The following is a 16,984-nucleotide window of genomic DNA, read 5'->3' as shown; positions in this document are numbered from 1 at the left end:
CAATCTTTCCAGTTTGGCAGACTAGTGGCATGGGGGAAGAAGGGATGGTTTTGTGTGAGTGGCAGGCATGCACGCAAGCACACACAACTCCATTTGTGCAAGTGGCAGGCACCTGCATCTGTTGCTCACACAAATGAAGCTTTGTGTGTAAGCACATGTGCCTGCATGCAAGGGTACTTGCCCACCACTTGCGTGGCCCGGTTCTGAACAGGTCACGGCTGGTAGTGGGACGCAGCCTGGAGGTTGGAGAGCCCTGGTCAGAAGGGTTGTCCTGTGGAGGAGGGCAGGACCAAAATCAGTGGAAGTAGATGCAGGTTAGCCATTAGGAGGAATCCTTAGAAGAGCAAGGGTCATCGAAGGTGGGCCAGATGGCCTCATTTGGTGCTATGAGCCCTCTCACCGGAAGTCTTCAAACAGTCAGATCACCTTCTATCCGAAATACTTTGGCAGGATCCTTCCCTGAAGAAAGGGTTGGGCTAGATTCCCCCTGAGATCTCTTCCCACTTTATGCTTCCATGACTTGAAAGTAGCTTTGGCCAAAATATTTGCTTCCTCCCATGAAAAGCAAAACACACATCTTCGTCTATCTGTCAATTGCTGAGACAAGGTCTGCACAGTCTGGGAACGTCCCTCAGGATCCGAGGAGATTTGGCAACAAAGGTCCCATGGGGAACCTCAAGGCACCGAATTCACAGAAAGCCCAGCCAGGTTTTGGCTGCCCAGCCAAACTGGGCAGAGCTCTTCCCCCCCAAGGTCTGGGAAAGAGAAGGGTGGCTGCAGGGGCAGAATGCTCTGCAGGCCCTGTGCGGAATCACCAGCCATCAGCCAAGGGTCTCCGAGTGGCTCCTCACGGCCCCTCTGCGTAGACCCCTCCAGACAGTGGTGAAATGTAAAATTTGTAACTACTGGTTCTGTGGGCGTGGCTTGGTAGTGGTGGTGGGTAATGTGACTGGGTGGGCATGGCCAACTTTTCTTTTTTTTTTTTACTTTTAAAACCATTTTTTCTACAACCTCTTCGGGCGAAAAAATGCTTTTAAAAGCCTCTGATGAGCCCAGCTGAGCCGCACGGTCATCAGAGGCTTTTTTTTTACTTTTAAAAACATTTTTTTGGTGGAAGTGGTTGCAGAAAAAATGCTTTTAAATTTTTTTTAAAGAGCCTCTGATGATTGCGTGGCTCAGCTGGGCATGGGGGGGCAGGGATGTTTGCTACCGATTCTCTGAACCACCCGCCACCATTGCTACCGGATCGGGCAATTCGGTCCGAACTGGGAGCATTTCACCCCTGCCTCCAGAGGAGTTCCAGTTACTGCAGCCAAGCGGGCACAGGGAGTGATGGGCTCTGCGGGGTAAGTGGCCCAAGATGGGAGTGCTGATGAGTGGGGGGAATGAGAAAGAGGGCCATTTGAAGCAAGAGCTAACCACTCTGGGATTCCCTGCATTGCCTAGAGCAATTGGACTGAGAATGAATGAATGAATGAATGAATGAATGAATGAATGAATGAATGAATGAATGAATGAGCAATGATTAACAGTAGCCCTGATGATGTTACCTAGTTTGGGTAATGAAACATCTGCAAGAAAACCACCAAGCTCAGAGAGCGCCAAGGACCCCTCATTTCAACCCTGAGCTACAAATATTCTCCTTTATGGGAGCAATGACTTGAATGCACCAGAGAGGGAGAATACCACTTTCTGAGAAAGTAAACTGCCCAACATCCCACAAGGAGCCTCACAGGCCTCCCCCAAATCCAGCCCCTGTGGAACAGCTTTTTCCCACCACGCCAGCCGGCCCCCAACCTAGCCTGGATTGCCATGGCACTTCAAAATGGCCACAAGTGACCTGCACCTCTTCTGCAAACCTCAAGGGCTTTGCATCACTCAAGGGACACATTTGGTTTTCAAATGCCCCCTCGCCAAAGTTTCTGGGGCTGCCCAGATTGACCTGTTGGTATGGGGGTGGAGCGCTGGAAGGGATGCTTAATGGTGAGGAAGCCCAATGGTGGAACCTCCTCTGATCTTCCAGCAAGAGAAGGTCGCCAGTGCATATGGAGGGCAGAAGGGAGAAGCGTGGCTGGATTTAAAAGAAAACCCAAGTCAGTCACAGTGTCTTGGACTTCAATCACTGAGGCTATTTCAGGATTACTTAGCCTTTACATTGTCAATTACTCAACGGGTGGAAAGACTGGAGCTGCAAACCTAGCAAGACCCCCTCACTACTTTTGCTGACAACAAGAGAGAGAGAGAAAATTTGGTCTCAGCTTTAGCTGTTCCCTTCCAGCCTCCATCCTGCCCGTCTCCTGATCATTCTGGTCACTACTAGGTGAGGCATTTTCAGGAAAATCCTAAGTGATCTGTTCTGTCCACTCCAAAGGGAGGAGGGGAATATGTTTCATTCGGCACTGGAATTTCCATTGTAAGAGCCTTGAGCTGTTTTTTTATCCTGTCCAAGCTGAGCCAAGGAAATGCCACGGGGCCCCTGCTGTCCCAGCCATAAATCCAACTGGAGCCTCATAAAGCAGAAAGCAGAGCCTCATCAGCCCTGCACGTGGGACGGTTTCGTTTGCAACAGGATGCAGAAGAAGAGGAGAGACAATCGGCAGTCCAACAAAGCAGCTCCGATGGCTGTTGCAGCAGCCGGACTCTTCCGGTCTGGGAGTGAGGCAAGGGAGCCAGTAGGGCCAACTTGTCCCACTCAGAGAAGGTGGGAAATTCAGTGCCATGTCCCTCCTGTGTCACGGCACCCCATCGTAGCTACTGCTGCCTATCCACAACTCAGCCCCTCATGCTGTGAGTGTGGGGAGAAACGTGCTCCCTCCTCCCCAACCCCAGGGGAGCTGAAGGCGTCACTCACCCCCTTGCAGATGGCCACTGCTTCTTTGCTCATGGATTTGGGATAGGCCACGTTGTGCTCCATGATCGACTGGAAGAGCTCGTCTTCATCTTCTCCTTCAAAAGGTGCCTGTGTAATTGGGGAGCAGAAGAGGAAGGGGTTTCAGAGGCACCCACTCTTTTCTCTAGGGAGCTCTGGGGATGCTCCACCTCAAAGGCAACCCCCCCCCCCTACAGCACAAGGCTGGATTACCTGCCCCGCCAACATCTCATAGAGCAAGACGCCGAAGGCCCACCAGTCCACCGATTTCCCATAGGGTTGATAGGCAATTATCTGAAAGACAACAGAAACCACATCACCATTATAGCAAAGGTCCCCATCCTCTGATCCACGGCCCGTTGGGAACAGGGCCACAAGTGGTGGGTGAGCATCTGAAGCTTCATTTGCACATGCATGTGATTAGGTTGAGAATGCAAACCTGTCCGACCCCCACCCCTCCCACTGCATGCCACCACACATCACTGCCGGTCCATGCAGCCAAAAAGGTTGGGGACCACTGCATTATAGGACTAAGTCCATAGTCCTCTTAGTTCCACAGCCATGTGGTAGCAGCACTTTGATAGGAAATGTGGATAGGAGGGGAATTGTGCCCATCCATGGTGGCCAAATATCTTAAGGAGCCTGGCACCACTTTTTCTGACTAGCACATTTGATTAAAAGGCCAACGTTTTTCATGAGCTGCAGCTCCCAGTTACAAGAAAGGCAAAGGAAGGCTGGTTGCTTAGGAGTCTTGCGCCATGGGAACCGATCCTCCACAAAGAAGGAGACACGGGTTTCTGAAATGGCAAATCGTCTTTCCACCAAGCATGACCCCCCCAGCACCTGCTCCCTTATCTCGCTGTTTGCAGTCCTTATGCTACATATTTGTAGAATATTTATTATCTGACTTTCACAGCAAATACCCACAGAAGGGAGTTTCCATGGAAATAGAATGACACATCCACAAATAAAAGAATTCCACAAGAACAACAGGATATAATTATATAAATTCAACCAAATCTATACCTAACTTCCTCAGAGCAGTATTTCTCAACCGGGGGCATTTTAAGACGCGTGGACTCCAATTCCCAGAATTCCCCAGCCAGCATGGCTGGATGGGGAATTCTGGGAGTTGAAGTCCGTGTGTCTTAAAGTGCCCACGGTTGAGAAACACTGCCTTAAAACACCACATCTTTTAAAAGGATGAAAACAACATTAGGCCAGCCTCCACTGCCCGTGTAAGAGGAGACAAGCGTTCCCACTCGGGAGGAAAGGTGTCCTTGAAAAAGGATGGACTGCAATGAGGAAACCAACCTATCCTACAACTCCACAAGGCTTTACTGAAACTTAACTGGGCCAAAACAGAGCAGCCACAAGTACAAATCGTAAGAGCTTATAGTTTCTCTCTATGATGCATGAAGCCTTTTCTTGAATGATTGAATTTCACACACCTGTACACCAATAGTGGGTTTCAAAACCCACTGCTACTGGTTTGTTCATGGGTGTATGCTTACTCGCGTGCACGCACAACATTTCTGCGCATGTGCAGAAGCGTCCGCCTTGGTGGACAGAGCCTCCCACCACTGCCGCTACCAGTTTCCCTGATCCGGGGCAAACCGGTAGCAACCCACCACTGCTGTACACTGATTTATGGTAAGTGTGAGGTTAAATATGCATGTAATACTCCAGTATACCACTAGAGATAGTCCTCGACTTACAATACTTCATTTGGTGACCGTTTGAAGTTACAATGGCACTGAAAAAAGTGACTTATAGTAGATAAAGCTAGTTAGAAATAAATTAATGCTAAGAAATTAGGATTAGTACCACTTTATAGAATCTTAGTAAGACCACACCTGGAATCCTGCGTCCAGTTTTGGTCACCATATTACAAAAAAGAGGTTGAGACTTTGGAAAAAGTGCAGAGAAGAGCAACTAAGATAATTAACTGTTGCAGGAACTGGGCATGGCTAGTCTAGAGAAAAGAAGGACCAGGGGGGACGTGATAGCAGTGTTCCAGTATTTGAGAAGCTGCCATAAAGAAGAGGTCAATCTGTTCTACAAAGCACCAGAAGGCAGGAAAAGAAGCAAAGGATGGAAACTAATCAAGGAGAGAACCAATCTATAGCTAAGGAGAAAGTTCCTAACAGTGAGAACTATTAACCAGTGGAACAGCTTGCCACCAGAAGTTATGGAGGGTCCATCAGTGGAGCTTTTTAAGAAGAAACTGCCCAGCCACTTGTCTGAAATTGTATAGGGTCTTCTGCTTGAGCAGGAGGTTGGACTAGAAGACCTCCAAGGTCCCTTCCTGCTCTATTAGGATTCTGAAATGTTCCTGGTAGATGGTCACCTGGTCCTCCAATGACTTTGGGACCACCACCAATCTATTCTCTATTCTTTCTAGGAAAGTACAGTTCACAGAGTATAGGCCCGTGATGGCGAATCTATGGCACGAGTGCCAGAGGTGGCATGCAGAGCCCTCTCTGTGGGCACGCACACCATTGCCAGCTGCTCTTCTGGTTTCTGGCATGTGCATGCACTCCGGCCAGCTGGTTTTTGGGTTTCTGGCACTCTGGCACGCGTTCTGGTTCGGGCACTCGGTGCCAAAAAGGTTCGCCATCACTGGTATAGATAAGCAAACTTCCTAATTCCTATACTCAGGAATCTCCCAGCCATCTTGTCATGATCCACTTTCAGTTTTCTACATCCTGATGCTAATTCAGAACATGCACCAATAGCTTCTCTTGATTGAGATAATCTACAAAAATACAATGGTCATCTTTTCAGCCTGCGATAGTCACAAAAACTCTCTCTGCAGACGTTAAACCACACTGCAGGCTGAAGAGCGTTCTGTGGCATTCACAGCATTATTGCCCCCAATCCAAAACTCTTAAAGATTATACAGCATGACACCATGGCTGTGGGGGTTAAAAGCCCAAAAAATCAAGCAGAATTAATAGAAAAAACATTCCATCGCTTTTCTGCAGAAGTTCATCTATCAGGGCAACCATGGCAGATTTTGTCCCCAAACCCTGCCTGAATCCAGAGTCAGAATAACTGATGCCTTCCCAAAGTGTCTAGAGCTGCAAGGATAGCCCATTCTCAACCATCCTGCCCCCTCCCCAAACTAATTGTGACTGGGTAGTAATTGGCAACATTCAGTGGAACCAGGGAGGGCTTCTACAAGAATGAAATCATTATTGTCCCTCCTTTAGGGCTAGTAGATTTTGGAATGTAGACCTGGCCTTGGGAAGGGTAGAAAAGATTATTCAGTCCTGAGAAACGGGAATTCTCAAGGCTCTTCTTCAATATCAACATGTTAAAAGCATCAACGCTTTTTCTGTCTTGCTTCAAAGCCCAACTTTATATTTCATAGTGACAGAAATCTATTGCCTGAACAATTCTGTTCTTTATAGATACAGATCATCACTTCTGAATATAACAAAATAACAGTTGGAAGGGAGCTTGGAGGTCTTTTAGTGCAAAGCAGGAGACCCTTTGCCATTCTAGACAAGCACCTGTCCAATCTCATCTTAAAAACCTCCAGTGATGGAGCACGCACCACTTCTGAGCCCAAGCTTTTCTTTGATTAATTGTTCTCACTGACAGGAAATTTCTCCTTAATTCTAGGTTGCATCTCTCCTTGATAAATTGTTGATCCCAAGACTGGCTGCTCTTCCTACTTTATTTGTTTAATCCTCTAAGTCCCTTTTTTTCACTTTGCTCCTTGGTTTTCATTATTTGTGGGCTTGTGGGTCCTTTGCATCTTCAGCTTTTCAGATGTTGTGGCCTGCCAGTGGCCTGCGCGGATTGTTGCTGATCCCGACGACGAGGAGGCTGGTGTGGTGCTGCGCCAGCAGCCTGTGCAGCCGGCGCTCGAGTCGGACAGCAAGGAGGCTGAAGAAGATGTGGTGCCAGAGGCAGGGATTCAGTCAGGGCCTTCAGAACCTCCAGAGGCCCCTTTAAGTGAAGAGGATGAAGAGGAGAAGCCTCTTCTCAATGCACAGGCACGCAGAGTTGCCAAAAGGCAGGAGTGGTTCTTCAGGAAGATGTCTCCTCGAGAGTAAGGCTTGGGGCTACTTGGCCACTCCTTAAGCCTATTTAAGAAAGAACGCAGCTTGCAACAAGCTGCAGGAAACAACTTTAGTTCGCTAATCATCGCGTTGGGATTTCTCTGCAACCTTGCTTCTGGGTTTTCTGCCAACTCCAGTAAGACTCTGACTATCTTATCTGTGGAATTCTGGCAGGCTGTTAAGAACGCTTATTAACAGCCGGCGTTTGCTAAAACTGTGTTATTTGAGTAAACTAAGTTTTGTTTAGAGTTTGTGTGTGCTTGTTCTTTGGGATCCGTAGCTGGGGCAGAACATCAGAGTAGCATCAAGTAGCACAGATTAGTGATGGTTCTTTGTCCAGTTTTAAAACCATGCTCATCTTCTTCCAAATCAGGTCCCTCAATACATACTCTGCTTAATATATGTTCTATTATGTTCCTTTCTGAGAATATTTCTCATTCTGGGCTTTGGCTTCTCTTCCAGGCAATTTTCCTCCTCTTCTGCCATCCAGTTTGCTTTCTTCCGTTTCTTGGTCTTTGACAGTTTCACCGTTTCATCCTTAACAACCTCTTTGATTGCATCCGCAGTTTGTCTGGTTCTCTATAGGCCATCCCCTTTAAGAAAGTCCAGCTGAAGGAGATGATGATGTAATATATGTAAATATAACAGTATATAGGGGATCAAATATGTGTATATAGTTAGCAAGGTGTGCTGAATATATAAGATATTTGTGTTATACTTTAGTACAGGGGTCTGCCCCTGGCTGGGGAATTCTGGGAGTTGAAGTCTTCCAGGCTTAAAGTTGCCAAAGTTGGAGACCTCTGCTTTAGTGTGTATGGCGGAGATAATGCCAGGATGGTCACACCATGTCCAATTTCTTTTTCAAAATGATATATATATAAATAATAATAAAAAAAGAACATCCAGCCGAAGGAGAAGCCCAAGATATGAATACTCTGCAAGTGACTAAAAATGGCAGACAGCTTTCTCTTGAGCCGACGAAGCACTGAAGTCACACAAGGTTTTCGGGAACCAGGGAAGCCACACTTTTAAAAAATACAGCCTGTTTTCAGCAGTTTGTCATCTTGAGGAAGGACAAGGCCATCCATTTTTTTTTTAGTAACAGGCAGTCTGTCAGCTTCGAAACGGATCAGGCCTGCCGCAACCATCTTTGTTTCTCAGTTGGGAGGGGGGAGAGGTTGGAATGTCAGACCAGACAATAACAACAGATCATCCTGTGGGAACCAAGGTCATCTCAACAGGTGCTGGCCAGAGACTAGAAGGAATTGCCAGGGAGATGCCAGAACACTCAATTGGACAATGTGACCTGTGACAACGGGGGAGGGAATGATCTATTCTTTAATTATACTGAAACCGAGGGAAATAGTTAGAGCTGGTTTTGTTTTCATGAGTGCCGAAATGATCTATTCAATAAAACAGTTCATTGAGGAAGCTGTTCGTCTTGGAGTGCTGAATTGGTTGGGTACATTAGTCGGAACCTTCACACAGTCCCTACATAAGAATGATTTCTGACTTAAACAGAAATCTGGGTTAAAGACAGAGTTAGGGAACGGGGGATGCCCTGTATCTATGAGGTTCAGGACGTGAAAGCGATTCTCGTTGATCTAAAAATGGAGGGTTCAAGATCCTATCATGGGAATGGGGGAGGGAGCCTTTGTTCTTCTGCTTTGGCTGACTTGGAACCTGCACACGAGCAACTCTTCCCCAGCGAGCCCCCCCCCATCTCTTTGCTGTTACAACTGAGCTTTTCGATGCCATTTCTGGGTGCTCAGCCTGGCGATCTCCGGGTCTGAAGGCAGCCTTTGGGTTGTTAGCAATGCAGAAATTCTTGGCTTGGCAGAAACTGTTGGGTCCTTTCTCCGCTTCCTGCCTGTTTCTTGGGCCATACAGTCCAGCTACATTGTCCTCTTTCCACCGTTGTCATTTCGGTCTGCAGGCAAAAGCAGCACATCTGGGCTAGAGAATTGGGTTTGTCTGGTCCAGTGAAAAGAAGGACCAGGGGTGATGTGATAGCAGTGTTCCAATATTTGTCTGCAATGGTATAGGATCTCTTGCTTGAGCAGGGGTTGGACTAGATGACCTCCAGGGTCGCTTCCAACTCTGGTATTCCATTATCTCGCTTGCATCTTATTTCAGCTTGAACTTGACCGTCAAAATCATCAACCTCCTCCTCTTCCGCCTGAGTGGTTGGAGCATAAACGTGGATGATCGACATGTTGACGGGTTGTCCACAAAGTCTAATGGATGCCCTTCCTTTGCTCTCTCCTTCCTATGAAAGCAGCCCCCCTGCCCCTCCTTTCCTTGCGGCGTCCCGAGTAGCAACCAGAACCCTCTTCTGATGGCCAGTGTCAAATTCTACTCCGTTTCCATTCACTGGTGCCTGTCAGTGTGTGGCTGTTTGATTTCATCTTTCAGGGAGTTGAGCTTTTCCCCACTTCCTGCGTTCCCAGGTAGCTCTGCCTTTGCAGCTTTGGCTTTTCTTTTTCTGCCTTGCAACATCTGCATCTGGACCTCCCGAAGGCTTTAATCTGGCCACATCGTAGCCACCATAAACACCGATGGGGCTCCAAAAGGTCCACAGCTCTTCCTCAGTGGCTGTCATTTAACATGAGGAGCCCATCATCTGGCACTCAGTGTCAATCATTTTATGAGGCCAGATTGAATGGCTTGGGGGGGTTGTGGCCTGCTACTTAATGCAAACCATTACATAGTTTATTTGTCTTAATTACAGATTTCTATTCTAAAAAGATTCATGTATTCAAACATGAATGCAAATTACATTTTAACTGAAGTGAAATATACACAGACTCGATCCAGTTTATTACCAGGAGAGGAGCTTCAGAAGTCTTCCTAACATCTCCAGTTGCTCTCAAACGAGACCAAGTGATTCCCAGGCAGCCTGGAACAAGCTGGTCCTTCCCACAAATGGCGATTCTCCAGGCTTTGAGGGGGAGCAGGCTCCAGAGAAGGCCAAGGCCAGTCACTTGAAGCCTTCCTCATCATCCTTCTTATCTGCTTTGCAGCTTTTCTAAACCATTTTGCATTAATTGTCTCATAAAACACTCTAAAGAGCAGAATTATGTCAAGAAGGCAGTCAAATGATGTATGCAAAGCAGCTAAATCCAGGCAAGTATTTCAAAATAAAGGGTGCCACCTAAGTCCAGCAGTCCTCTCCCCTGCCCCTTTTTTCCTTTCCCCTGTCATAATCCAACTTTTGAGCTCTCTGGTGCTTTTCTCCGGAAAGAGGAAGCACCAGGAGGCAGATCAGAAGGGAGATAAGTGGGCAAAAGCAGAGGACCTTTCTCTGATTTCTCCCTCACTTACTGTCCTCACACAACACCCTAAGCCAGCTGAGTTGGCTGCATTCATGCAACTTGCTACATCTGCTCTGCTTTCATTGGAAGAGTTTTCTGTAGCTTTTTGAGTAATCCAGCTGGCTTCTCTTTGGGGTTCCCTCTGACACATGTGGACATCCAGCCAGGATGAAGAGCGGGGAGGCCAAGCATGTAGGCTGGTCTTCTGCAGAGCTCCCTGGCCTTGTGGTCCAGCTGAAGCAAGAGCTCTGCATTTGCCCAGCTGGAAAGTGCATGTAAAGGAAGGCAGCCTGACCTTGGAGATGTGGAGGAACTAACAAGCCATGAAGATGCAAGTTCCTCAGTCTCAAGCTTGGAAAGCTTGAGGAAGAAACTCAAAATCACCCCATCTGGATTTTGTTTGGTCTTAGATGAGGCAGAAGGAACCTCTGAACGTCTTTCAAGATTCTGTCACAATAACCACAATAAAGTGTCATTCTTTGGATCTCGGCAATACTATTCTTGACTGGCCTACCTGGCAGGGCTGACAGTGCCCTGAAAACCCTGCACGTGCACAGAAGCCCACGCAAAAAACCGGCTGAAAAACAGCCCAGATCAGAGGCTTTGAGGCCAGCCTTCCAGCCTTCATTTTGGCTCTCTGGAGAAATGCCACCCTTAAGACAGCACCTCAAATGCAGGAAAGCTTCTGTTTGGGAAATATGCAAGGAAATCCATTCATCTCAAAAGCCCTTCTTCTTCACCAGGAGTGCAAATGCCTGCAGGCTGGGCTCTCACCTTTCCCTCTTTATTTCCCAATGCAGCAATATGAAAGTGTGTGCCTGGAAAAAAATTATTTTGGAGAAAATAAGGAAAAAGTTTCTCCCTCCCATGAAATCCTGGGCATTCCCGACTTCCGGCGGTGACGTAGGGCTGTGGCGGCACAGGAGAGGAGCGCTCTCTCTCTGTTGCCAGTTTTCTGAGCTTTTGGTGCCTTATTTGGTGAAGACCGATCTTGGAGAGATCGGGAATAGAGAGGGGAAACTTCGGGGGAGGCGTGGAGAGGTGCGATCTCCCGCCGTACTGAGAAGATCCCTCAATCCAGGCTCGGGAAGAAGCTAGCTGGTGAGCGCAGCTGGCCCAGAGGCCCGACAAGCCGATTGAGACCAGCGGGGAAGAGGAGGAGTGAGTACAGTGCAAAACTGCCGAGGGTGAGCAAGCGAGGATCGTTATCTTGGAGTATTTTGGAGCATTTTGGCGCAAAACTGAGGAGGAAATAATTTTCCGGAGGAGCAGCACGGAAGAGAAGATCTCAGAGCGCAAAGGGTGGCAACTGAGGAGGTGAGCAGAAAGGAAGAGGACGAGACAGAGACAAGCGGAGAAAGACTTTAAATAGTGAAGACGAAAGTGAGGAGAGGTGGATTTGAAGTGCAGAGATTTAAAGACTTAAAGAAAACAAACATTCCTTGTATCCTCCTTTTTTTCTGGCTGCTCTAACGGAAGGAGAGAGGTAGTTTGGCAAGAACAAATTGTGGACTGTGACTGTGCAGATTGGAGATTGCCATATTGAAACAGGAAAGACCTCTCTTTTGTTGAAATTATGATGAAAAAGACTTATAAAAGTCATAGAAATTGAATAGAAAACTGAAATATATTACTTTTATATAATCCTCTTTTTTAAAAAAAAACATAGATAATTGCTATTGTTATTGATATTTATTGCAATTAAGAATCATAGTGATATTTGTGTTTATTAATAAATAAGTTAGTATATAGTATATAGTATATAACAGTATATATAGTAAATAATAAATTAGGATTCACAATAATTGTAGTGCTATAAAAGTAAATAGTGGGAATTAATTGAATTAATTGATTTGTAAAGCCTGTGATTATCTATTTTTATATATCTATATTTATATCTATTTATATTTATATTAGCTATTTAGATTAATTTATATTAATATATTGTAATATCTATATTATACTCTAGCTTATATTTTTATTGCATTTTTATGAAGTATTTTATAAGAGATAATTAATTAGTTAAAGGAATCTCACTTAAAGAAAATAGATAAAGTAAATGAGAGACTACTGAATTGAATTTTTTACAAGTGAAAAGGAAAGGGAAAGAAAGAAATTAGACAAAAGTTGGATGGTGATTTGGGAGAAAGTTGATAAAATACTGGTGGAACAATATAGAATCCTGAAAGAGATGACGAGCACTACTACGACAACGTTGAAGACTGCGAAGAAAACGACATCAATTTTAGCTGGACCATCGGCCTCACCGGTGTCACAGAAAACCCTAGAGGGAATGTTTGCATCAGAGAAACAACCTAGCACACCCAGTTTGCCAACAATGCAGGCTACTTTAATGTCAATCCAGGAAACAATGGTCAAAATGCAGGAGTGCATGACCAGAAACCACGAACAATCTAGAAAAGATATGGATGAGGTAAAGAAGGAAGTTAAGAACGACATCCAAAAGATTGATGAAAAAATAGATCTGATTCAAGAAATTATTCAAAAAAATGATCAAAAGATAAAAGAAATAGAACAAAAAACTGAATTGACAGAAGAAAAGTTGGAAGCATTGGACATAAAAATGACGGGATTAAATAAAGAGTTTGAGAACACAGTAGCTCAGCTGGAGATGGAAAAGGCGGCATTCTTCCTGCGTTTTCAAAATGTAGTCGAAGAAAGAGAAGAAGATTTGACAATGATAATGGCGGAGATGATAGCTGAGGCTCTCCAAAGAGAAAGGGAAGAAATAATAAATGAATTAGATGAAGTGTACCGGGTACACACAAACTACGCCCGACAACACAAACTTCCGCAGGAGGTACACATAAGATTCGTGAGAAGAAAGGTGAGAGATATCGTTTATAAAATAACAAAGGATGAACCTATGCTTTACAAGAATAAAGAAATAATAACTTTGAAACAAATTCCCAAGAGAATAAGAGACTTGCGAAAGGATTACTGGTTCCTGGCCACGTTGCTAAACAGGAGATATATACCTTTCAAATGGACGATACCCGAGGGAATGTTGGTAACATGGCAGGGAAGGAAAATAAAGGTGGATTCGCAGAGTAAAGCAAGGGAACTATATGACCAAATGATGGCCAGTGAGATAACACACGATAGCAGAGAGGAGGGAGGAAGAAGCATTAAAGGAAAACAGAGACAGGAACGTGAAAGAACCCCACCACAGGGAGGAAAAGAGGAGGAAGGAGAGACTCAGGACGAAGGAGGAGTACAAACAAGAGGCAAAAAAAAGGAACTAGAAGAAACAAAGAAGAAACAACGGGAAAGTCAGTAAGACATGGAAAGAACCCTAAGAATTCTATCAGTAAATGTAAATGGTCTCAACTCACCATCTAAACGACACCAAATTTTCAAAAAGATTCTGAAACAAAAGTCCGATATAGTATGTCTCCAGGTGGTACACATAAGAAAACAAGATATAAATTACATACAATATAAGAAATTAGGAATAACATATTCATCACTGGCAGAAGAGAAAAAAAGAGTAGTAGTAGTATATATTAAGGAAGGGATAGATAGTAATATAAGATATACAGACACTGAAGGTAGAATTGTGATGATAGAGTTAAAATTTGACTTCAAAAATATATTATTGGTTGCGATATATGCACCAAATAGTAAACAATTAGAATTCTACAAAAAAATGCATGAGAAAATCATAGAGCAAAAAATCGAAAATGTATGTCTAATTGGAGATTTTAATGCCATTTCGGATGTAAAAAAAGATTATAAATCTGACCAGCAAAATAAAAATAAGAAAAACATATTATCTAGAACCTTTACAGAAATGGTCGAAGAGTTAAACATGATAGATAGCTGGAGGTTTTATAACCCCGAAACCAAGAATTTCACATATTACTCGAATCCACACAAGTCTTGGTCCAGGTTAGACATGGCATGGGTATCTGGTATGTTAATGAGAGAGATAGAAACCGTAGAAATCTTATCAAATGATTGGGCAGATCATAACCCAGTAATGATGACGTGGAAGGGGCATCAGAGGAAAAAAAACAGATGGACAATGAATTTACAGGTAATCAAAGAGAAAGAATATAAGAAGTATTTGGAAAAAGAACTAGAATTGTTCTATAAGGAAAATACAAAACAACACACCTCCCTACAAAATTTATGGGACACTACTAAGGCGTATGTAAGAGGCCTTACAATAGCATATAATGCAAAAAGGAGAAAGGAGAGAGAAAAAGAATATAATAAAATACGGGAGGAAATTCAAAATTGGGAACATAAATTGCAAGGGAAACCAGGAGATGAAGAAATAAGGGTGAAGTGGATAGCGGCAAAACATAAGCTCAACATATTAGAACAAGGGAAATATGTACTAAATTTGAAATATATAAGGCAGAACTATTTTGAGCATGCAAATAAACCAGGGAGGTGGTTGGCATATAGGCTAAGGAAAGAAAGGGGAAAAAGAACAATCCAGAAATTACAAGATGATGAGGGGAAGATCCAACAAAGCATAGAGAAGAAAAAGGAAATAATACTTCAATATTATCAGAAGCTTTATGAGAAGGACATAGCAACAACAGAGGAAATTGAACAGTACTTAAAAGGAGAGGGGGTACAAATATTAACAGAGGAGGAAAAAGAATTACTAAATAGGGAGATCACGATGGGTGAATTAAAAGAAGCATTGAAGAGACAGAAAAATAATAAAACCCCGGGGACCGATGATTTACCAACAGAATTTTACAAAACATTTGGAGAATTATTAAATGGAATATTATTAGAAGTGCATAATGAAGCCCTGTCGGAGGCAAAATTACCAAACACATGGAAGGAAGCGTATATCTCCCTAATACCAAAAGAAGGGGCAGATGCCACATTAATAAAAAATTACAGGCCAATTTCTTTGTTGAACACCGATTACAAGATCCTAATGAATATAATCACTAATAGAATGAAAAAAATATTACATAACAAAATACATCTGGACCAAAACGGTTTCTTGCTCACAAGACAAATAAAAAATAATTTAAGGATGGTAATGGATGTTTTAGAGTATTATGAAGTGCATCCAGAAAGACAGATAGCCCTGATCTTTCTGGATGCACAAAAAGCATTTGACCAAGTAAACTGGCAATTTATGAAAGAACAAATTAAAAGTATGAATTTCGGCGATAAATTCACAAAAATGATATCATCAATATACCAGGACCAAAAAGCATGTATATTGGTAAATGGGGACCCAACAGGATTTTTTGGAATAAATAAAGGAGTAAGGCAGGGATGCCCGCTGTCCCCCTTGCTTTTCATTTTAATGTTAGAAAATTTATTAATTAGAATTAGGGCAAACAAAGAGATACAAGGACTAAAGATTAAGAGAGAGGAGTACAAGGTCCAAGCATTTGCGGACGACCTTGTCTTTTTTATAGAAGACCCAATAGAAACAATCCCCAAGTTAATAAAAGAAATTGAAAAATTTGGAAGAGTAGCAGGCCTAAAAATCAACAAAGAAAAAACAAATATGATAACAAAAAATATGACAGCAAAGCAAGTAGAGCAATTAGTAAATGTTTCACAACTACAGGCGGTAAAGAAAGTGAAGTACTTAGGGATCCATTTGATGGCTAGAACAGTAACAATAAAACAGGACAATTATGAACCCTTGGTCCAGAAAATTAAAGAAGATTTAGATAAATGGGGGAAGCTAAAGTTGTCCCTTCTGGGGAGGATAGCAGTGGTAAAATCCAACATATTTCCAAGACTCCTTTATTTATTCCAAACGATCCCAATAAAATTGGATAAGAAATTTTTTGATAATTTGGATAAAATAACCACAAAATTTGTATGGGAGGGGAAAAAATCGAGAATAAAATTAAACATATTACAAGATGATAAAATTAGGGGTGGTTTCGGTTTTCCAGCGTGGCAAAAATATTACAAGGCTGCCAGTTTACTATGGATCAAGGAATGGATAACTTTGGAGAATCAAAGACTGTTAAAGTTGGAAGGACATGACCTAATGAAGGGATAGCATGCCTTTATTTGGAATTCTGGAAACAAATCATACAAACATTTTAACAATCATACCATTAGGAAATCTTTAATTAGTACCTGGCAACAAATTCAACGTAAACATTATATGAAAATCCCTGGTTGGCTGTCGACAATAGAAGCAACCACCCACCCAAACATATTATCAAAACAAAAAATTCTACGATATAGAGAAATATTGGATACACAGGGTAAATTAAAAACTAGGGAAGAATTAAAAGAACAAGGAATAGCAATAGACTGGTGGCCCTACTCACAAATAAAAATAAGATACAGGAAGGATCAGGAGGAGGGGGGGAATAGATTTGAAACAAAATAGGTTGGATAAATTATTAGAATCTAAAGAAGGGAAATTAATTTCAAAAATCTACAAATATTTACTTGAATATGATTTGGCAGAAGAATTAGTGAAAGGGCAGATGGTATCATGGGCGAGAAACATTGGCCACAGTCTACAGCTAGAAGATTGGGAAAGAGTGTGGGAAACTAACTACAGTATGACAAAATCGGTGGCTTACAAAGAAAATCATTATAAGATGTGGTATCGATGGCATCTGGCCCCCGCAAGACTTGCGAAAATGTACCCAAATGTAGATTCGACCTGTTGGAAGTGCAGAAAAACACAGGGAACCTTCTACCATGTTTGGTGGCTTTGCCCGGTCATTAACAAATACTGGAACAAG

At 43.4% G+C, this 16,984-nt stretch overlaps 1 protein-coding gene across 2 annotated transcripts in view; it reads right to left on the bottom strand.

Annotated features, from left to right (window-relative positions):
• Window positions 1-16,984, bottom strand: part of PRKCB (protein kinase C beta) — a 235,662-nt gene that overhangs the window by 35,083 nt on the left and 183,595 nt on the right. For both annotated transcript variants that reach the window (XM_070955146.1, XM_070955145.1), the window contains exons 14-15: window positions 3,083-3,163; window positions 2,852-2,959 (exon numbers count right to left, since the gene is read on the bottom strand). In XM_070955146.1, the coding sequence (XP_070811247.1) occupies window positions 2,852-2,959; window positions 3,083-3,163 (189 nt within the window). The remainder of the gene's footprint in view (window positions 1-2,851; window positions 2,960-3,082; window positions 3,164-16,984) is intronic.

This window comes from Pituophis catenifer, unplaced genomic scaffold, assembly GCF_029215685.1.
Source record: "Pituophis catenifer annectens isolate HBS135680 unplaced genomic scaffold, rPitCat1.0.hap2 SCAF_16, whole genome shotgun sequence".
NCBI lineage: Eukaryota > Metazoa > Chordata > Lepidosauria > Squamata > Colubridae > Pituophis > Pituophis catenifer.
Note: the sequence above shows the minus strand (reverse complement) of the source record. Positions and strands in the feature narration are given on the sequence as shown.